We start from the raw sequence: 23400 nt of genomic DNA, 5'->3' as shown, positions 1-23400 counted from the left end.
TCTTTAAACTCATAAGAAACCTACATTGCCATGTTGTTTTTTCTACTAATGTGTGTGAGTTTCAGGCAATGAAAATCGAGAATAGGATTAGGGCTGCTAGGAAAACAAATGGGTTGTATTGCTTGACAAGGAAAGTAGCAAAGAACCAACAACCAATGGCTTGCTCCTCTCAAATTATAGCTAACTATCACCAAATCTGGCTGCATCACTACCGGTTGTGTCACCCACCATTTTCTTTATTGAAATCTATGTTTCTTACTTTATTTCTTTCTTTAGATCCTAGTTCTCTTCATTGTGATGTATGTGTTATATCCAAACAACATCGTGTGTCTTGCCCAATTAGCAATAAACTCAATTCTATTCCATTTGCATAAATTCATTCTGATGTATGGGGTCCTTGCAAAATTCCTACCTATTTTGGGGCACGTTAGTTTATCTCATTTATCGATGATTGTACTCGGATGACATGGGTTTTTTTTGCTAAAAGACAAAGTAGCCATCCAAACAGTCTTACCAAGTTTCTGTAAAATGATAACGACTCAATATGAAACTCCCATAAAGAAATTTCGAACCAACAATGCTCGAGATTATTTTAACTCTTATATGAACCACTTTTTCCTACAAGAAGAGATTGTCCATGAATCATCCTGTGTGGATACTCCACAGCAAAATGGAGTAACTGAAAGGAAGATGAGACATCTCCTTAATGTAGCTCAAGCATTGCTTCACCATCATACCGTTCCTAAAATCTTTTGGGGGAATGGGAGGTTGTCCTTACGGTCACACTTCTTATTAACCGCATGCCTACCATAGTTCTAAACCAACAAAGTCCTCTTTCTTGCCTCACTACTCACTTTCCTGATTCTAATTTCCACACCACTCTTTCTCTTAGAGTATTTGGGTGTGTTTCCTTTGTTTATATTTCCAAATCCTCTCGGGATAAGCTTGATCCAAGAGCTGTGAAGTGTGTCTTTTTTGTGTATTCCCCCACACAAAAAGGATATAAATGCTATCATCCTCCCACTCACAAACTTTATGTCTCTAAGGATGTCACATTTGTCGAGACTACTCCATTCTTTGGCTCTACCCAAGCTGGTCACCAGAGGGAGACTTCCTATGGTGACCCGAGTGACATCTTATTTCCTCTACCATCTTCCCAGTTCACTCTTCAGCTTAATGCTGATCCTCATTTGGTCTCCAGTCAACCTAGTCATGTCTCTAATCCTGACCTTATAGTCAGTCCATCTCCCCAGCACTCAAACAGCCTTAACCATGGTGATTATCAGGCCAAATTTGATAGCAAGATGAGTAAGAAGCTTGCCAGCAGTTGCAAGGAAGATACAAGGGGTCTCCCTATGTATATAAACGAAAATAATCAAGCCTAGAAGACCAACAAGCTCCAAACTCCTCTCCCATTCAAAGTCGGGATCACATGCAGACAATACCTCCAGCATCTATAGGCCAAATCCATGATGATATCGACCTTCCCATAACTCTTAGGAAGGGAGTTAGAAGCTGCACCACCCAACACCCAACGGCCAATTCCCTATCTTATCATCGTCTCTCCCAAAACCATAAAAGCTTCCTAACATCCATAGATTCAATTATCATTCCAAAATCAATAACCGAGGCTCTGAAAAATCAGAATTGGAAGCTTGCTATGCTTGAGGAAATAAGGGCTTTAAAAAGGAACCATACATGGGATATTATGGACAGACCTAAGGGAGTTAATCCAGTGTTGTGTAGATGGGTTTTTAATGTCAAGTATAAGGCCGATGGGACACTTGAGAGGTATAAGGCAAGGCTGGTAGCTAAAGGCTACACTCAATCATATGGGATTGACTATCTACAGACATTTGCACCAGTGGCAAAGATGACCACAATTCATATTCTCTTGTCATTGGCAGCCTCATTTAGGTGGAATCTACAACAACTAGATGTTAAAAATGCATTTCTCCATGGAGATTTAGAAGAGGAAGTGTTTATGGATTTACCACCAGGATTTCATGAAGGACTCAGTGGGAAGGTATGTCGGCTAAATAAGGCCTTATATGGACTCAAACAATCCCCTAGGGCTTGGTTTGGTCGGTTATCTAAAGCCATGCATACTATCAGTTATAGTCAAAGCAGGGGGGACCATACCTTATTCATCAAACACTCGACAGGAGGAGAGGTTACTGTGCTACTGGTATATGTGGATAACGTGATAGTAACTGGCAATGATGAAGAAGAACAGATAAAGGTTAAAGAAAGGCTAGTTAAGGAATTTAAAATCAAAGACCTGGGTGTGCTCAAGTATTTTTTGGGAATTAAAGTAGCTTATTCTAAGGCAGATATTTTTCTCTCTTAAAGGAAATATGTGCTTGATTTATTAACTGAAACATGATTGATTGGAGGAAAAGGGGCAAAAATTCCTATTGAACCTAACTGCAAGCTATGGAACAACCTTACTAGCAAGTCTATAAACAAATGAAGGAATCAACGACTAGTTGGAAGATTGATATATCTCTCTCACACAAGACTAGATATTGCCTTTCCTGTCAGCTTGGTAAGTCAATTCATGCACAGCCCAACTGAGGAGCATATACTAGCGGTTAGAAAAATCTTGTGTTATCTCAAGGCTACTCCAGGTAAAGGGATCCTATTTAAAGCAGGAAATAAATTGAACATTCAAGATTTTTCAGATGCAGATTATGCAGGGTCCATGACTGATAGAAGATCTACAAGTGGCTATTGTGTATTCTTAGGAGAGAATCTGGTGTCCTAAAGAAGCAAGAAGCAAAGTGTTGTGGCAAGATCAAGTGTAGAGGTAGAATTTAGGGCTATGGCCCTTGCTTTATGTGAAATTCTATGGCTACGAATTGTTCTTGATGATTTAAGAATTTCATTCCAAGACTAAAGGGACAAGACCGGACTAAATATGTTGAGATAGACAGACACTTCATAAAAGAGAAGTTGTAAGCTGGACTCATTCACTTACCATATGTTCTATCAGAGGAACAAGTTACTGATATATTGACAAAAGGGTTGCCACTTAAAGGATTTGCAAATCTAGCAAGCAAGCTAGGAATGTGGGATATCCATTCTCCAGCTTGAGGGGGAGTGTTAGCAGTTGGATTTATCAGTTGATTTATTTCATTAATATTTTATTAGTTGATTTATTTCATTAATGTTTTGAGTTGATGTAATCTAGTAGGGGTCCTAATTTATAAGAGAGTAATCAACTCCTATACATTAGGAGAATGGTTAGGAGGTTGAATAGTCTTAGAAGTCTTCAATGATTAGGAGTATGTGTGTTATAAATAAGATTGTATTAAATAGTTTTGATATATGAAAGATTAATTCTTGTTCTTTCACAGATAAAAAAGGAAAAAATTTCCAACACTTAAATCCAAAAGGAGAATAATTTATTTGGAATGCATAATCTTTCAGTTAAAATAAAAACACCTTCATGTGGTCCACCATCTCGGGTCTCCAATAAAGCATTCTCAACAACACCTGTGTGGTCCATTTTCCTTATTTGTGGGTCACCTTTGTCTTGGAAAACGAAAGCACTAGTTGTAAATACACAAAACAAGCAGCATTGGTTGTGGGTCACCTTAGGGTGAAAAAGGATTTAAATACATAAAGAGAAAGAGATTGAGATAGAGAGGACAAAAGTTATTGTGAAAGCCTGAGAGAGTGATCACTTCTAGAAGAAGCAAGAAGCACTTGCAACTGAGCAACCGCGCGACGAGGGAGCATGATGGCCACGAACATCGATCAATCGCATGACGAGGGAGAACGACGACAAAGAATGATGGAAGCTCTTGATTTTGTGTTGTGCATGCGTATCCAGTGATTGCCATAAACCCTCAGCAAAAATCGTCGATTTTAATTATATTCTTCAATTTGATCACTTACGAGAAGCTTAGAGAAGGAATTCACTAAGCTTTTATTAAATTAAACCCACTGAAATGAGTTGGCAAATGGACTTGGAGTTAACGGAGCGCTGAGTTAGCCGAAAATAGTGATTTAATTTAGGCCACTTTGAATTCTGTTAGCCACGTCAGATTCTGTTAACATTTTCAATTTATAAGATCTGACAGAGTTGTAATAAGTGATGGATGATTGACGTTAAACAAAATTCAATTAAGTAAGTAGTAACAATTTAAAGTTGAATGATTAAATAGTTATAATTTTACCCAACATGAATGTTTTCTATTTAATTAATACAATCATTATTGTTTTTATTCAATTGTTTCATATAATAATCAATGTTCACAAGTTGGAAATTATTTTAATTATATATTTTGTGATTTTATCTTCAAAATTAGAAATAATATAAAAGCAATTGATTTAAGTTTATTTAAAAACTAAAACGAGTAAAAAATCCTTACAAAAAATACAGAGTGAAGCCAAATTTGAAGGGAGAGGTACTAAAAGCTAAAAAAAAAAAAAAAAAAGGATTTTATTTTATAGTGTGAAGTAACAGTCGTATGGATAATTCCAGAGTTGCAGACGCAGTTCTCAGCTCTGAAACGTGGAGCCTTTCTTCAATCAATTTCAGGGCAAGAAAGCCAGAGCGCATAGTGGTCTCTCTGTGCCCTGACCCTAATCTGATTCCCATTCCAAGTTCAAGTGTAAATAGAAAATTATGTCATATGCTTATGCAACTCTGCAATTTACCTTCCCCTCAACATGTGCTTTTGAATTGTCGACGAAGGTGAGGAGAGTACATCTTCAAGTTCTCTGCTCGGCTGCTGAGACCTCCGATGGAGACTTGGAAGATTCTGATATGTCGAGGTATCTCTCGTCTTTATTGCCATTGAAAAACTACGTTTTAAAGCTTAAAAAATTGCAGGAAAACGAGAGAAAGGATCCGAATTCTGAGTTGTTTCAATTCTGTTTATGCCTTGTTTTTGTTTTTTTTTTTCCTGTCATCTGTTAACAGACAATTGGCTGGACAGAATTTCATTTTGGTGGAAAGATATGGGAATGGCTTTTCAAAGAGGTATTTTGCATGATTCCTCTTCCTTGTTTGCATTCTTGTGGAAGCACTTATATTTCCTTTGACAACAAAATTAGAAATTTTGCACCAGGAATTGAAGATAAACACTAAGACTGGATGCTTTCTTAACCATTTTCCAACTTTCTACAGTACCTGGCATCCCATTTGAGTCACGGTCTTTAAATTTGTTAAGCAATTTTTTGGACATCTCTTTGGCCTGAATCCTGTGAAAAACTAGTATATGCTTAAAGGATTCATGCAAGCAGGTATCCAATGGTGTTTAGAATTGATTCATCTTTTTTTTTTTTTTTTTTGGGCAAGGTAGGTACGTATTAGATAATGACTTGCATGTAAAAGCTTTTGTCCACCAACAAGGATTTGAAGCTAATGGGTTCCAGGGCTCATATTTTTCCAACGCACGATTGTCTTGGCTTCCAACTATGGTTAAAGATTTTATCTTGCCCGCAGGCTTTCCGGGTGAGAAGCATTAGTATTAGGCTGTGCTTACTTCTTCTTCTTCTTCTTTATTTTCCTCGTTTAAATTTGGATTTTTTAGCTCCAGTCCACATAATTGCCATACATTTCTCTTCCAGGCTTACCACAAAATAGTGTCCTATTATTATTTGTCGCCTTCTATGATGGATGTATATAATCTAAAATCATGTCTTGCAGAGAGATTTGCAATTTCTGGGGTCACAACAAGTGTCAATCTATTTATGTGTTCTTAGCTCAACAGTGAATATTTTAGCTCAAGAGGATATACAGTATGGAACACCAGTCAATCCAATATGAATGACCTTTTTCATCTGGCCAATAAAGATGTAGTGGAGGATAGTAAATTTAACATATTGCATATTGATTTTTGAGGACTTTCCTCAGTCTGATGGCCTAATCGTCTGATTTTGGGAGTTGGATAATTCTATTTTCCCTCTACCCCCTTGTACTCCATTAGTCTTCCCTCTGTTGGGGGAATCTTGTCACAAGTGTCAGGATACATTAACCTAAAAGTCTAGTAAGACGTTTTGACTACTTTAGAGCATTTAATTTATTCACCTGTTCTTTTTGGTTATATTTTGGTGATTTATTTTTCTGAACCTTTTTTCACATCTGATGCAGGATCTGTTTCAGATGATTACTTGGAGTATATGCTGTTACAGTTCCCTACCAATGTTACTGGATGGATTTGCCATGCCTTGGTCACTTCAAGTTTATTAAAGGCATGTCAATCTAACCCAGGCCATTAATTTCACTTCGGTATGTGAGTTAGATGTCAACAAAGTCCAAACTCTTTTAAATTTGCCTACTTCTCCTAAATTGATCTGTGGTAGATTTATTCTCTGATATGTTCTCTGATGAATTTCACTCAGAACTGAATTTGAATGTTAATGATTTCTATGCTACATATTAAGTTCAAGAGATATCATATATTTGTTCCAGTTTTTTGTGAAAAATTTTTGTCCTGACATCTTCAAGTTTCCTGTACATGTTTAACTTCACATTATTAACATTTTTTAAAATGGCGAGGTATGACTCAGTCCTTTTTTTTTTTTAATTTTTTCAATAAGATCTTTTAACCTTTTCAATCTCTCTCGTTTAATAAGGCTGGTAACGTACTACTAGTATGTGATTCTTTCATCTACTAACAGTGCTATGTCCAAACATTCTAAGCTGATATTTAGTTATTTTAATTTTTGTCTTGATATTTTATTTTTCATTTTTCGACATTGCAGTCCTTCACTTCATATCCGTATGCAAGTTTTCCTTACTGGACTGTTTTCTTTGTGTCTTCGTTTTGCTGCTACTAAATTGAAGAGATGCAGTTATGGGCCTAGTCTATAAAAAGTGTTGCCATGATAATACAGGCTGTAGGTGTTGGCTATTTCTCTGGATCTACTGCTGCTGCTTCTGCTGCTGCTATCAGGTGAATTTTTAGTTTAGTCAGCTGTATTCCTATCATCCATTTGAATGTTATGTTGCAATTTCCTGGTTATTTTATAAGAAAATGAAGATAAAGCATGTTGCATAGCCTTAATAAAGAGGAAACGATCTTTATAAGTGATTTCCTTAGTTCATAACTTCCTTTTGCTACATGCATGTATATTACATACAGGGGAGGGGAACTACGTCTTTCCAAAATTAGTATGAAACTGGATTTAAGCATTGTTTGTTTTCTTTCTGCAGATGGGTAACCAAGGATGGCATTGGTGCTGTTGGCCGCTTGCTAATTGGTCTGCCAATTGTCAATGAAACTAATGGAAAGAGCTATCCTGAATAATTCCGGTAATAATAACAATCTTTTTCAGGTGGACGGTTTGGCAATCTTTTTGATGATGACCCTAAACAATGGCGCATGTATGCGGATTTTATTGGCAGTGCTGGAAGGTCCCTAGAATAAGCTTCTTTTTCTAAATGAATCAAGTTTTTAGTTGTGGTTGATTAAAGCAATTAAATTTGGCATTACATTATGCAGTATCTTTGATCTCACTACTCAGTTATATCCTGCCTATTTTCTACCATTGGCATCTCTTGGAAATCTCACGAAGGTATTCACTTGAAAACTTCAGATTGCATCTAGATAAGTCATCACTGCTTTCTGCAGTATTACTGTATTAGAGTAATATTCTTCTGCACTTGGTTGCCCTTCTGACCTCTTCTGGAATATTTTCACTTATGTATTGCTTGCATATGCATTATGTATAAATGGTTTAACCAGAGGACTATTGTCATACGCCTGCTATGATCCATATTGTGTTTCTAAGGTGGTCCTTCCAATTAATTTATTCTTAGACTTTTGCTATACAAAGTACCTCTTGCAATCTCTTCTTATAATCTGACATGCTAATCTTCAGGATTTACTATTTTTGCCGATGATAATAATGTATAGGCTGTGGCAAGGGGGCTAAAAGATCCATCATTTCGGGTCATTCAAAACCATTTTGCTGTCTCAGGAAACCTAGGAGAAATAGCAGCAAAGGTATGTTATTGTTCTTATTTCTAAAAATTTTAACTCTCAAAACTTTCATCATTCTGGTGAGTCAAGTTACTAGAACCATTAGCAATTGTTAGTATCAAAATGTGTAATTTGGTCATTACAAATAATAGACACTTGGTGTAGCCTAGACCCTTTGGAATTTCCTTGAGTGCTCGGTTGTAAAAATGGTGTCTTCTTACCAATAGATCAGGCGCACAGGGTTGTAGAATGATCATAGTCCAAATACAACATGAAAAGCATTAGAAGACTAGCACATTAGTACTTATCCATCAAAAAAAGGAAAAAAAGCTATATGCCACCATATAAGAACCAAATACAACAATAAAAATAACAATTCCAAGCCTTTATGCTATTTGGTGGGGTTTTCTACTTGAATTCTAGCTTTTCTACCATCTCGATTCATGACTATATCTTTTGTAAGGTTATTGTACCCCATATCATGTTTAAGAGTTTCCTACCAAGTTTTATTTGGTTTTCATCTATTTCTTTTGCTACAAATTTTTTTCGTTCTATCAACTTTGCTCATAAGTGTGTGTATTAGTCTTCTTTTCACATGTCTAAACCTTCTTAATTGCATCTCACACATCTTAACATAAGTGATATTTGTCATGAATCGTAACCTTAGTACATCGATTTTGATTTTTTTAGTGGCTGTAATTCCTTTTGTATTTCCTTTACTATTTGTAATTCCTATAATTCCCTTTTACTATTGTAATTGGGGGAATATTTCTATTAGAGAAATAGTAAGAGAGAGAGAGAGAGAGAGAGAGAGATGGGCCACATGCATGGGTTAGAATAGGACAAAGAAGGCGGTTGCAACTGTTTTGGGGAGTGATTTGCTATGGCAGCATCCCGCTAAGGTCCTGTAAATACTCCCCAAGGCACTCGAGGAGAGCATCATCGAAAATCAAGAAAGAACTCTGAATTCTCTCTCAAATTCTCTCTTCTCTCTCTCTCTCTGTTCTTTTCCTTTCTCCCTATTCTTCTTTCTATTTTTCCTCTTGTGGTTTCCTGATTCACACCGAACCAAGAAGGCCACCATTGTCTTTGCTTGGCAGTGACAATTTTGGTATCAGAGCAACGGTCTTGGTCGGAGTTATTGGAGAATTCTTCGATGGCAGAAGGTACCCGCATGAAGAACTTCGAGTCATAGCTGTAGCAGTTCAGCTCGACCTTGTCCGAATTCTAGAGTCGGGTAGATCAGTTGGAGCGGGGCTCGGAACGTAACGACATGGCGATCTTAGCTATGGATCGCAAGGTGGAGGGCTCAATTGGGGGACTGGAGAGAAGGCTCGATGGTGCTCTATCTTAAATGCGGGAGGATAATGCACAAATGAGAGTAGAGTTGGGGGCCTAATTACAACAGTTTATGGTCATGTTTACTTGCCAAAACACAATAAGAATGGCTCCTGATTTTCCTCCTAGAGATAGAACAGAGCCTATAATATCAGAAAATAGAAGAGACAGAGTAGTTGGGAATAATGGGATTGGAATTGAACTAGAGGAAGATGTAGATAATATGATGGAAGGGGGTAGAGAAGGACAAAATCACCCACGACAACCGGGATTCCCTATGCCTTGTTGGAGATTTCGGTGTTTGATGGGAATAACCCCCGATGGTGGGTAAGGAAATGTGAGCGTAAGTTTGATTGGTATAAAGTGCCAGGGGGGAGAAGAGTAGCATTGGCCTCAGCCTACTTCGATGACCTGGTAGATGCTTGGTATCAAGGGTGGACTAGGGTCAGGGAAGAGTCTGCTGATAGGTTGTGTGAAAGATTTGAGGAGAGGAGTATGTCAGACATTATTGAGGAATTCAACAAATTAAAACAAATGGGGGAGGTGAATACCTACTTGAGGAGGTTTGAGGAATTGAGGTCCTTGATGATCAACAATGACCCCTATCTTTTAGAAGCCTATTTTGTGTCTAGCTTTTTGAGTGGGCTTAGTGATGATTTGAGGCCTATGGTGAAAATGATTAGACCTAGGACAGTGGAACAAGCGACAGAAAGTGCAAGGCTACAAGAAATGGTGGTGGAAGCCTTAATGAGGAAGCAAAGGCAGTAGCATAAAACTTTAACTACGGGGACCTCGAGTTCCGGGGGGGGGGGGGGGGAAGAACTACAATCGAGAATGGAGTAAAGGCAACCAGGGGATAAAGAATCCAGTAGGATTCAATTCTGGTGGGAAGTATAATGATACGAGGAGGCAACCTGGCCTTTGTTACAAGTGTGGGGATAAGTATTACCCCGGGCACCAGTGCAAATGACAGTTACTTTTGTTAGAAGGAGGTATTGGGGGTGAGTTGGAAGTAAAAGGAGACGGAATTGAAGAGAGTGGAGAATCTAGATAAGAAGATAATGGGGAGATTTCATTACATGCATTGAAGGGAATGACTGATAACAAGATAATCAAGGTGGAGGGAAAGGTTAAGGAAAGTAACTTGTTAATTTTCATTGATAGTGGAAGTACTCACAGCTTCCTGGATGAAGGCACTATTAGGAAACTGAAGTGTCCACTTATAGGGACTTAACCCTTGAGTGTGACCGTAGCAAATGGGAGTAGGGTGTTGAGTAATTCAACTTGCCCTGGTTTCTGTTGGGAAATGCAAGGAGAGAAGTTTGAGGCATACCTTAGGCTACTACAATTGGGAGGTTGCGATGTGGTTCTAAGAGTTGATTGGATGAAAGGAATGAGCCCCATAAGCTTTGATTTCAATAGGATGAAAGTGTCATTCGATAAAGAAGGGAGGAGAATGACTCTTACTAAGGGGAAGGGAGACAAGTACTTGCAAACTGATGACCGAGAAGAGGTTACACAAGCTATTCAGGAACAAGTGGTGCCAATTGGCACAACTATTTTCAAGTGTGGCATTGGATGAAAGTCTTGAACAGGTGATGCAAGGAGAGTTCCAACTCACTGTCAGCCACCAACAAGGGAAGATTGAACAGGTACAACCTTAACACCTTGTTGTTGAATTGTTGTTAGAATTTAAGGACCTCTTTATTGAGCCTACCACATTACCTCCTACACGATCCTTGGACCACTCTATTAACCTTAAGCCTAACTCCGAACCCATAAACATTAGATCATACCATTATTCACCAATTCAAAAAAACAGAGATTGAAAAGATGGTGAAGGACATGCTCAACTAATCATTCATAAGACCTAGCCAAAGTCCTTTTGCCTCACTCGTCCTACTAGTAAAAAAGGAGGACAAAACATGGTGCTTTTGTGTTGATTACCGACAATTAAACGCCTTGATCGTCAAGGACAAATTCCCCATACCCCTGGTGGAAGACCTAATGGATGAATTACACAATGCCAAGTACTTTTCCAAATTTGACCTTTGCTTGGGCTACTATCAGATCAAAATGAAGCTTGAGGACATCCATAAAACTGCCTTTAGAACACACCATGGGCACTTTGAATTCTTGGTGATGCCCTGGACTCACCAATGCCCTTATCACCTTTCAATCTCTAATGATATACTTGTGTATAGCCCCACCTTGGACCAACACATGACTCACCTAAGAACCACCTTTAAGGTCCTTAGAGCTAATCAACTTTTCATCAAAAGGTCAAAATGTGCCTTTGTTCAAGGTCAGGTGGAGTACTTAGGACATTTGATCTCAGGAGAGAGTAAGCACTGACCCAAAAAAAGTGGAAGCCATGTTGGCTTGGCCCAAACCTACCACAGTGAGGGTGAGGGGGTTCCTTGGCTTGACAAGTTACTATCGCAGGTTTGTAAGGGGATATGGAGTCATTAGTAAGCCATTATTAGGCCTCCTAAAGAAGGGGAATTTTAGTTGGGGAAAGGAAGCTAAGGAAGCCTTTGAAGGGTTAAAGAAAGCCATAAGTTGAGTGCCTATCCTGGGATTACCCGATTTCAGCCAACCTTTCGTATTGGAAACTGATGCTTGTGGGACGGGAATAAGTGTTGTATTGACGCAGGGAGGTAGGCTAATAGCATTTTTGAGTCAAGCCTTAAGTACAAGGCATCTTGGTCTTAGTATATATGAGATGGAATTTTTGTCAGTTCTGATGGCAGTTGATAAATGGCGACACTACCTAGAGGGGGGAAGATTCATAATCAAGACTGACCATGAGAGTTTGAAATTTTTGCTACAAGAAAAATTACATACTCAATTACAAAAGAAGGGAATGGCCAAACTAATGGATTTAGACTATTCGATACAATACAAAAGGGGCAAGGAGAATGTGGCCACGAATGCCCTTTCAAGGTGCCAAGAGGAAGGGAGTATCGCAGTCATAACTACAGTAATTCCGGAATGGTATCACAAGGTGATAGAGAGCTATAAAGAGGATGAAAAGGTTAAACGAATCTTGAAGAGGCTGGCTGTTGACCCTAAGGGAGTAGAGGGATATATACTGGTGGAAGGGATGATGAGGAACAATGGAAGAATTGTCATTGGGAACCATGATGGACTCAAGAAGAGAATTTTACAAACCCTGCACGAATCTCCCTTAGGAGGACATTCTGGAATTCAGAACACCTATAGCCGGGTGAGGCAATTGTTCCATTGGCCAAAGCTAAAGGTAGAGGTGAGAGAGTTTGTGTTAGCTTGTGACACCTGCAAGAGGTGTAAGCACGAAAATGTGGCCTATCCCGATCTGTTACAACCATTGCCCATACTTGATCAAGCTTGGAAATGTATATCTATGGATTTTATCGAAGGGCTACCCAAGTCAGAAGGTAAGGACAACATTCTTGTTGTGGTTGATCATCTAACTAAGTTTTCCCATTTTATAGGGTTGGCTTATCCCTATGCAGCCCAAGAAGTGGCCAGAGTATTCATGGACCAAGTGGTAGCAGTGCATGGAGTCCTAGAGGCCATAATTTCTTACAGAGATAAGGTATTCATGAGCCTCTTTTGGCAGGAGCTTGTGAAGACTTTAGATACTAAACTGAAAATGTCGACTGCCTATCATCCCCAATCTGATGGGCAAACTAAGAGGGTGAAACAAGTTTTGGAGACGTATCTAAGATGCATTTGTATTCTACAACCAAAGAGTTGGCATAGGTGGGTGGCCTTAACCCAATGGTGGTATAACTCTAACCACCATTCCTCTTTGAAAATGTCCCCATTTGAAGCATTGTTCGGGTACAAACCTCCCTTTTTGCCAGCAATAGGAGGGAAACCTACTACAACCTTGGTTGAAGAGTATTTACAGCAAAGGAGGGTGGTCCTACAACAACTCAAGCAAGAACTGGCATCAGCCCAAAATAGATGAAGCAGTGTGCCGATAGGAGAAGTGACAGGGAGTTTGAAGTGGGAGAGAAGGTCCATCGCCCCAGGGTCAGTGTCTAAGCTCAACCCAAGGTATTTTGGGTTGTATCGTATAACAACTAAGGTGGGAAAAGTTGCATATCGTCTACAATTACTTGAGGGAACACACATTCATCTGGCGTTTCATGTATCACTATTGAAGAAATCAACAGGTACTGAACAGGTGAGTCCAGGCTTACCCTCACTTTCTAAAGAAAAGAATCAAGGCAATGAACCAGAGGCTATATTGGATAGAAGGGTGGTCTACAATCAGGGGGCTCCCCTTATACAAGTTTTGGTGAAATGACAAAATGGAGCTATGGGAAGTAGCGCCTGGGAATACCTACCTAGTCTTCTTCAGCAATTTTTGAGAGTTGCCAGTCTCCTTAACATTTATCGAGGACAAGAAGCTGCTAAGGGAGGGGGAATTGTCACGAATCGTAACCTTAGTATAGCGATTTTGGTTTTTTTAATGGCTGCAACTCCTTTTGTATTTCCTTTACTATTTGTAATTCCTGTAATTCCCTTTTACTCCTGTAATTGGGGGAATATTTCTGGTAGAGAAATAGTAAGAGAGAGAGAGGCCATGTGCATGGGTTAGAAGTGGACAAAGAAGGCGGTTGCAACTGTCTAGCGGAGTGATCTGTTGTGGCAGCATCCCCCTAAGGTCCTGTAATACTCCCCAAGGCACTCAGGGAGAGCATCATCGAAAATTGAGAAAGAACTCTGAATTCTCTCTCAAATTCTCCCTTCTCTCTCTCTCTGTTCTGCTCCTTTCTCCCTATTCTTCTTTTTATTTTTCCTCTTGTGGTTTCCTGATTCACACCGAACCAGGAGGCCACCATTGTCTCTGCTTGGCAGTGACAATATTCCAACCTTATTGCATATAATTTGTCTCTAATTTTATCTTTGAAATGAAAGATAGTATCAGAAAAACAGAGAAAAATAAGAAATGATACAGATGAGAGTAGGGAGATGCAGATCATAAGAGGAAGAAGGAAAATATCTGCTGAAAATATGGGGAAACATGTGGACAGAGGGAGCCTTGGCCGAAAGAGAAAAGAACCTGTAGAGAAATAATAAATCCAACAAAGGGGTGGAAATGATATAGGAGAATATCAGAATAATAAAGAGGAGAGCACTGCAAGGGACTGAGAGAGTGAGAACTAGTAGAGTAGAGAGGAAGAATAAGCTTAGAATTATGAGGAAATAAAGGTAGAGAAAAGGAAGAAGGGTGCAAATGAGAGAATAAAAGAGACAAGGGCGTATAGTAAGAAGAATAGGTGGTGTAAATCCAAAAACTGGGAGAACAAGATGGTGTAAATCCAAAATCTGGGTGCAGGGATGGGGATAAACACCAAAGAATTCTAATTTTGAAATGCAAATTTTATTCATCTTTCAGAAACATACCTGTCCTATCCTCAAGAGGCCATTATAATTATCTAAACAGTGTATGCACACCTAGTGTTATCTGATTAATGGAAGTTATTTTTTAAAAGAATAAAACCTGTTAACTTTGGGTATTGAATATTTTTGGTGCTCTGATTCTGTGAGCAGAACAGCGCCGCTTGTAGTTGAGCAAGGTTAAGCAGTGTGAATATGGATGTAGTGTCAAGATATGAACATGAGGGGCTGACAACTTTAGGAGAAAATCAAGGGCATGACAATTACAAAAAAGATTAGATATCTTATTCATAAAATAATACTTTATTATTTTATTCTATTTTGCATTGCAAATAATGTTAATCCTCTGTTATCTTAATGTAGTAATAAAGCACTTTACACTGTTTAACTCTATATTCAGAAAGGAGTGTGATACAAAAAATTACATTAGAAATGATTAATTATTGGAACTGTGATCCATAATAGAAATTCCTTAATCCATATTTTGCTATTTTCTTAAAAAATTATCTACTGCAAACAAATTTAGAAGTTTTTGGCTTTAGGGTTTGTAAAATGAAAATGCCTAAATGGTGAGTGACATTTTTTTTGGGTTCCCTCTTAATGAACTAGAGTCACGTGTGCAATTAGATGATATCATACCAAATTGGGCACTACGTATTTTATGAGAAAATCTAATGATGATTGCGACAATTAGCTTCCCAGATCTCCATCATATTTGTATGTGTGGTATCAATACGTATGCTAAGGTATCAGGCAATATTACTTCATTTGAGCTAGCTGACTCTCCACAAAATCTTTGAATGAATCTCTATATGATTCTTTAAATGTTAGTAAGCTAATGGCATGTGAATTTCCAATCTCTCCCTTTAGGGGTGGGCATGTGAATCTCCATTCTTGTCCTTTGAAGATTGAGCCTTCTCCAAGTGTTAGCTTTGGGACGTAATACATGAATCTTTTGAATATTTTCTAAGGATTGAGTTCTCCATTTTTCCTTGCAAGGATTTAGCTCTCATTTCTCTCTCCAAGGATTGAGTTCTTCGTGGTGTATTGATAAGTTAACCTTGTGAAGTGACATGAATTTCTATACTATCTCTTTTGGGGATCAAACTTGATTAACCTTGTAACACATGCTTGGTTATCAAAACTCTTTGCATGAGTGTCTCGTTTTAAAAGATATTAGCTTAAAAGGCCAGGGGGTTTGAATTAAGCACCCCGAAAACTTTGGTATTTAATGACACAAGGAATAAATGCAACAATGTAACAGGGGGAGAGAGAGAGAGAGAGAGAGAGAGATTGCACAGTCGGTTATAGTGGTTCAACAATAGTGCCTATGTCCACTACCTTGACTCGTCATCAAGGATTTTCAACGTCAATTCGGAGTGCTTGATTTGAGAGGTGAGCATCCTCTTTACAATGGTAGTTTTTTATGAGCTTAGCTATAACCTCACTTTTCTTTTTCTAGGGATCAAGCAATAACCCTTACAATGCTTTTTACACTCAGGCTGAAGCAATAACCCTTACACAAGTCTCACAGTATGGAAGAGAATGATATTGAGATGGGTCTCTTGACTCTAGGTGTTCTCTCAAGGATAGAAATGAAAATATGATGTGGCTAAGAAACACACTAGGATAACACCGAGGATAGAATGAAGAAGATGAAGACAACTTCTTTGTGTGTTCTTTCTTGTAAGAATATTTTGAATAGATAAGCTCTTTCTTTTTGTATTCACTTGGGCTCTATTCTCTCTTTACTTGTTGTATATACAACATTTCGAGCTCACACGTTATTATAGGACTTGTCTTGTGTTTTAAATAGAGGCAGTCAGCACATAGTCCTTTTCTACAGCTGTCAATAGATAAATTCTATTTCTGTAACCCAGATTCGGTTAGAGCAAGAAATTACGGTAAAACATGTATATTTCTATGTAATATTATGTATAAAGATGTTCTGTAGCATTTATTGCTATTCAGGTAGCATTAAATGCACTTTTGGATAGCATTAATGGTTAAGTTTCGTGAGCTATCTTACTCGAGTATTGTGAGAGGGTTACTTGAGTAATATACAAAACAAATTTGAATTTCTCATTTTGAGCCAAAGTTACTCGAGTAATATATTTGGGTTACTCAAGTAAGATTTTAAACATATTTTGAATTTTTTTAGGTTACTCGAGTAATAAGTACTTGTTACTCGAGTATGATTTCGAGCCTCTCTATTTTTGTACAAGTTACTAGAGTAATGTTGTACATTACTCTAATTCTTTGAAACTCTCAATTCCTCTACAAGTTACTCGAGTAATGTAAAGCATTACTCGAGTAATGTAAAACATTACTTGATTAACTTCTTCCAAATGCTATATAACCTCTGTTTCTTAATGTAATTACTCGAGTAATGAACTCTGATACTCGAGTAATGATTACAATTGAATGTTAAGCTTGGTTTCCATTAGCAATACTTGATTAACACATGATCATTCACTTGATATTTCTAATATTTCATTCAATTATTCATCAATGCTTATTCTGACATGCTTAAAGTTCCGTATATCATCCGTTTTGTCATTGATGTTTTGTTAAGCATAAAAATCAAACTATTGAGAATCATTAAATGGATTCAACATCGTTGTATATCCCTTCTAGTATGCTGAGGTGAGGTCTCTAATTATATTCTCTCCATTACGCTGAAGTTATTTAGAAATTAATCTGCAAATTTGACAACCTAGGTTGAGGTTGGGCCCAGGTCTCCATTTGTGCAAGACTAGCAATAGTTTCTAGATTGAAGGGTAGAGCTACGGGTTAGGCAAGGCCTTGCTCTTTCCTCAAGGGAGGTTAGCCTTGATTTGTCATAAGAGAGAGAGCAAGAGGGAGGGACAGATGGAGTCTTAAACTGTCAATGATAGGTCTCTCCATTACTCTCATGACCCATTATTGAGACATGGAATCATTACCACCATTATTTTCATAATTTCTCACTACACTTGGTTAATAGAGTGTTGGGCCATAATCAATTGCCCACATCTCTTAAACTTCAGCATTAAAGCCTACAACCCTCATTATAAATAGGATTTCTCAAGCCTTCAAAAATAGATTAATCAGAATACTGGGATTTTCTCTCCACTACCTCTTGGTCTCTCTCATTCTAATTATTGCATGGTGTTCTCCTTTCCCAGTTCTTCTATCTCATGTACTTGATGCCTACTGTGATTCCTAGCTCAACACTATAGCCTTTGGCAACAAGGGAAGTCAAAACTCAAAACCTTGGGATCAAGGTACTTAAATAGCTGAAATATGCCACTGAACCACATTGGTCTTGGACAAACAATGCGTAGTAGTTATTAATTGTTTTGATTTTAATTTTGTCTCCCTATTTATTTTCTTCAAACTTATAGATCTCTAGGTATTTCATTCTTTAAGCAATCAATATGCATGTTCCCTAAAGAATCCAAGCTGTGTTGATTCAAAAATTACAGGACATGTTCCAACATTTACCCAACATGAATGGTAAACCTTCTCAAAAGTATTCCTGTTTCTTAGAGTGTGGGAATGACACCAGTCTAAGTTTAAAAAGAAGTAGGTGTCTTATGCAAAACTGTCCAAAATCTTTAATAATTTCCCATCATTGTTCTCTCTAGGAGATAAAAGGCAGGGGAACAATTTTTAACCTAAATGGTGTAAAGCATTGAAAATTTTAAAAACTATAAATTGATATTGTTTTGACTTGGTTATAAGTTGTATGTTGTGTATTCTTAAAAAGTGAAATTTTGAAGGCAGGAAAAAAAAAAAAAAACGAGAATGTTATGGGACAGCAAGTAGAAGTAGATCAGTCATATTCGGTCAAAGTGGATCCATCTAGTGGCAAAATCTACAAGTGGTTTGCTCATGGAAAGAAGGCTGCTCAGGGCAGGGCTAAGTGTCCTAATATTATGTTTTAAAATATTCTGCTATGTTCTGTTTTCTTTTGTCTGTTTATTTTTTATTTTCTGTCAGTTATGACAGTTTTAGTATTTGAATTTGTCTAGATCTGCTATTCTCTAGGAAACAGTTCCTAGTTCTAAGATGGTAGTTATTTCTCTACTTCCCTGTAAGACTTATATTTTGTTCGAAGGGGAATAAACAACTATTATGCAGTATTTTTCAGAAAAGTTCTGAGTACTTTCTTACCCAAGGAGATCATTTCTCTCTTAACAAGCCCAAATTTTCTAGTCAAGATAGGTTAGAAGGGAAGAAGATCGCAGAAGCATTCTGCAACTTCTTTTTCTGATTATCCTGTGACCAGATATATGACCAGATCCAGGGCTAAGGAACTTACCAGAGAAGCTTCTATAATATCCTCAATGGAGGACCGTCACTTCTTTTTCCACTAAATAAATTCTCTCCATTCTGTAGAGAATGAGTGCATGACAGCATTATACCAATATTATGGTAATGGATGCTACGATCTAGTAGATTTCTCTTTTTGCTATATAGCCCTAGTAGATTTCATATAAGTGAAATCAATGCTTAATTAATTATGGACCATCACAGAAGAAAAGGAGAATTTCAGCTCTCTCCTGCATAAAAGTATCTAATTGCTGACACTTACACTCTCTTCTGTTTCTTTTCTTTCTTTTTTTTTCCCCCTCTTTTATCCATTTTCAGGGGGATGGGGTTGGTTGTTTACAAAGCCCCCTTAGGTTCCCTAAAGTTAGCCTTTTGTAAACTTGTCTGATTAAATGTTTTAGGAGGAAGTTTGGGAGTTGCTGCTCAGCTACTTGGCCTTGCTTTTGGCATACTGATCCTGGTAGGGTTTTGTTTTCTGTTACCACCAGCAATCAGATTGTGCTGATTATGTGTGTAACTATAGGTTCATAAATGCAGGATACACCTGGTCTCTCAGCATCATATCCACTGTTAGGATTCACATGGATAACTATTCGGCTTCTGCATCTGTGGTTACGATATCAATCTCTTTCCGTTCTTCAATTTGACAGTGTAAGATGGCTCATGTTGTATTCCTTCCCTTTTGTCTTTCCTTTTTGTTTTCGTCTCTACCTCAGCTCACGTTTGAGTGTAGAGATGGTGTCACCTCTTCATATTAAGCATTCAATGTCCTTTTTTGGTGGTTTGTAAATTGCCATTAGTACCTGGATTAATATTCCCTACACACAATGCAATGGGGGAAGGAGAAAAAAAATCAGATTAGGAGGAAAGTTACAACTTCTGTGGAGGTTGATTTGTGAGTGTATCAAATTTTTCTGACAGATAAATCTCAAGCGTGCTCGGATGCTGGTAAAGTCCCATGTTTCACATTCTAGTGTCCCAGGAAAGTATTTTCATTGACCCCATCTCAAATTTAGTTATTCTATTTGATAACAATGAAGAATTTTTCTTTAATTTGTTGAAATCAGGATGTGCTGATTGCAATAGAATGGAAAATTTCTTATTATGGCAAAGATTTTTGAAACCACGAATAGTCTATGGGGTGCCTTTGGAAGAGATTTTTGGTGTGGAGAGATCTATTTCCATGGTATTGGCTCATTTATTCTCTTCTTTGATCTATAAAATTATGCTGTAGCCCTGTGAACTTGATATGGTCTGACATGTGGTTAAAATGGCAATTTAAACTTTCCCTGCACTGTTTGACGCCTAAATAAACAATATTGCCTTTGGTTTATCATTACCAATTGATATCATTGGAAGATTGCAATTTACTGTCCTGTGTGAGAATAAAAAGGAACACTTAGAGCTGTTGAAAGACTTACATCTTTTAAGTAGTAACTTACTTGCATTAGAAACATGCCATAATAGGTTTTGGAGCATCTTGGAACAACAAACTACCATAGCACTAATAACATCAGGTTAACCATGGTCAGTGCCTGCTGTATTGCCTGAGGCCTGCTTTTGTTTCAGCTTTGGTAGTGCAGGCTTGTACAGAGGCCAACTTCCTAGTTTGAGAATTTTAGATGTACTGGACACTGAATGGGTCCTAAATTTGCAATGCTGAATATTATGATGCCAAATATTACTGCTAAATACAACAAAACAACATATCAGACCTCAATCTCCCTATATAAGGAAATATTACTTGTAAATTTGCACCTAATTTTTGTGCTACAACTTTTCTTACTTTTATCCCCCAAATGGCCTTTGGTGCCACGTGTTGAAATTTAACTGAAAGATGGGAGTTCATATACATGCTTAAAAGCTTTTAAGGCTGCTGACTCACACGTTATTCTTCATCATCATTTGCTTGAGAACTAGTTGTACTGAGTGGGCGTGCCCCTAAGGTGAAGAGGAAATGGATTGTTAATTTTTTTTTTTTGGGGGGTAAATGGATTGTTAAATTTTATCTGGTTGAAACAGGTGAAGATGCTTTTGAAACTATATGCAAAGGAGAAATATATCCTGGTGGTGAACAAACTACAAACAGATTTTGAGGTCTTGGTGTCCTTCAAGGTATGCACATCTTAGATTCTTCAAATTTGCTACATACCGCACTTTTTTTCTTATTTGTGATCTAAAACTCGCTACAGGTGGGAGCTACAAGTTTATCGGTTTTGAGAAGCATATGGCAGGCTTATTGGCTGCATCAGAATTGGAAAAGTGAAAAGAACAAGTTCAATTTGCTCGAGCAAAGCTTAACAGAATTGGAGGGAAGGTTTCAGAATTTCATGGAACAGTTAGAAGCAGCCGGATGGGATACGCATCAAATAAGCTTGAAGGTTCCCAAGGACCTCTCAATAGAAGAAATTGACATCGGTGCTGTCTGATAACCTCTTTGTCTTCCTGTCTTCGTTGCCACTAGAGATTGCATTGTGCTGCTGCTGCTGATGGCCAATTCCAGTCGCCATAATTTGTTCCACAATGGTGTGAAGAGAAATGGCTCTGCTGCTGCCCCAGAAAATGTTTAACCACGGATTAGTCATTTTTAACAAAGTAAGCAAAGATATGAGATTTTATAGTTTTGTATTTCTATTTGCATCTTGTAATACCACAAACCACTCCGGTTTCTCTACCCCTGCAAAGCAAACATTCTTTTTTTGAGAATCCGGACTCGTGTGTTTAAGGCTTGCTGGTGTCAAGAAATTTGCATGAAAATGTGATACATGAAATTCTTAATACTTTAATAAAAATTAGTGGCATTTTTTTTTATGAAAATAGTTATGAATTTTCAAAATTAATTAATAATTTTATCACAAAAATAACTAATTTTTTTGACATATATTGTTCAAGTACAACCAACCATGCCGTGGTGTACAAATGGCAATACTTAATTTGTATGTTTTTCGATTTGTACCGTTCTATTCGTATAGAAAAGTTTATATATAACTTTACACACGCCCTTAAAATGATAAACAAATTTCATTTATTTGTCATTTTCTTTTCGCTCTCTTTCTCCTGTTTGCTACAAATCAAGTCTGATTGACACGAGGTGACAATGAGAAAATCACGAGAATGTATCAGCGAGGCAACGGTTGCTAAAGGCGGCCAAAGGCGGTGGTGAATTTTCAATTGGATAAAGGGTATTTTTGTCATTCTAATATGAGTTTGTCAACCTATTTGTCAAGCAATTTGTACGAGGAGCATTTTCCTTTCGGTTTTGCGTTAAACTGGTTGCCTTGCCTCTGGCACGACATCGTTTTAATCCTGGAGCGCGTTGGGCTGGGGGACATCCATTGCGTTAGCGAACTAACGAGCGAACCTTTGATTTCATTGGTACTGACGACTGGGTTGGTTGGTTGGTTAATGGTTACATCTTATCAGGGCCTCACTACGAACCAGTAGTGATCAGTAATCAGTAATGCTGCTCTCCTTTCTACGCGTCTCTCTCCTCCCGAATCCAATCTCCAACACCTCCACCCCCTTCTCTCCTCAACCCAGGCCTCGTCATCTCTCTGCCATCTCGCTCCGGCCCCGCTGCTCCGCCGCGCACGACGTCGTCGTTGAAGCGGACGGCGGCGTCACCCAGGTGGAGGAGCTTCCGGCTGGGCTGCGGAGGGAGTTGTTGCCGGAGCACGTGGCTGTGGTCATGGACGGAAACAGGAGGTGGGCCCAGGAGAGAGGCTTTCCGGTTGGGTCGGGTTACGAAGCGGGTGTGCGGGCCCTGAGAAGGCTACTGGAGCTCTGCTGCAGGTGGGGAATTAGGGTTCTCACGGTGTTCGCGTTCTCCTCCGACAACTGGTTTCGACCCAAGGTTAGTTCCTCTTCCAGGATGCGCATCGCCTGTTTAATTTTTTTAAAATATGGTTGGTTACATTACATTTGCAAATTTTGGAAAATATGGTTTTCTAGGCTCGCAAATGAGTTGTGCCGTTTGTGAGCGGCCCACTGTTTGGCCTGACAAAAGCTCCTTCAAGTACATTAGTTTCGTTAAGGTAAACAAGCCAAGGGGTAAATCACACCAAAGGTCACTTAACTTTGGTGTCTTTTCTATTTTGCTGACTCAACTTCAATTCTTTGCTTTGTGATCACAGAAGTTTGAGTTGTTTTGCAATGTGATTACATTTCAAATTTTCCTGGCGACCCCCTTGTCGGAGTGGGTGACGTGGTACTGATGTGGCAAAGAGTAAAAATTTATTTACTGATTGTGCAATAGTAGCCAATTGAAACATGCCACATGTCAAACCCCCTTTCTCCTTCCCCCTCTCTCCTCGTTTGAGCCCGTGCCTATACCCTTGTCATACCAACTGTAGCTGGTCCCCTTCAACGCAACCGCCGTTGCCTCTATCGTTGTTTGCTGCTGCCGCCT

General features: G+C 38.4%; 2 protein-coding genes across 2 annotated transcripts in view; both read left to right on the top strand.

The window, feature by feature from the left end:
- Positions 1–4474: 4474 nt before the first annotated feature.
- On the top strand, positions 4475–21693 carry LOC127788508 (protein root UVB sensitive 5). Its single transcript, XM_052316867.1, is given in 16 exon segments — positions 4475–4785; positions 4934–4993; positions 5316–5467; positions 6107–6207; positions 6853–6911; positions 7172–7218; positions 7294–7372; positions 7461–7533; positions 7875–7964; positions 19394–19406; positions 19409–19452; positions 19530–19643; positions 19914–19976; positions 20062–20178; positions 21015–21107; positions 21185–21693. Coding segments are annotated over 16 exon segments (1491 nt in total). The 5' UTR covers positions 4475–4636; the 3' UTR covers positions 21422–21693.
- A 607-nt stretch (positions 21694–22300) lies between these two features.
- The window catches only part of LOC127789155 (cis-prenyltransferase 4, chloroplastic-like), a 46394-nt gene continuing 45294 nt past the window's right edge, over positions 22301–23400 (top strand). Inside the window, exon 1 of the mRNA XM_052317957.1 lies at positions 22301–22845. Coding sequence (XP_052173917.1) covers positions 22453–22845 — 393 coding nt within the window. The 5' untranslated portion in view covers positions 22301–22452. The remainder of the gene's footprint in view (positions 22846–23400) is intronic.

Source organism: Diospyros lotus, chromosome 13, assembly GCF_014633365.1.
Source record: "Diospyros lotus cultivar Yz01 chromosome 13, ASM1463336v1, whole genome shotgun sequence".
Taxonomy (NCBI): Eukaryota; Viridiplantae; Streptophyta; class Magnoliopsida; order Ericales; family Ebenaceae; genus Diospyros; species Diospyros lotus.
The sequence above is the reverse complement of the archived record's forward strand: the minus strand, read 5'-3'. Positions and strand labels throughout refer to the sequence as shown.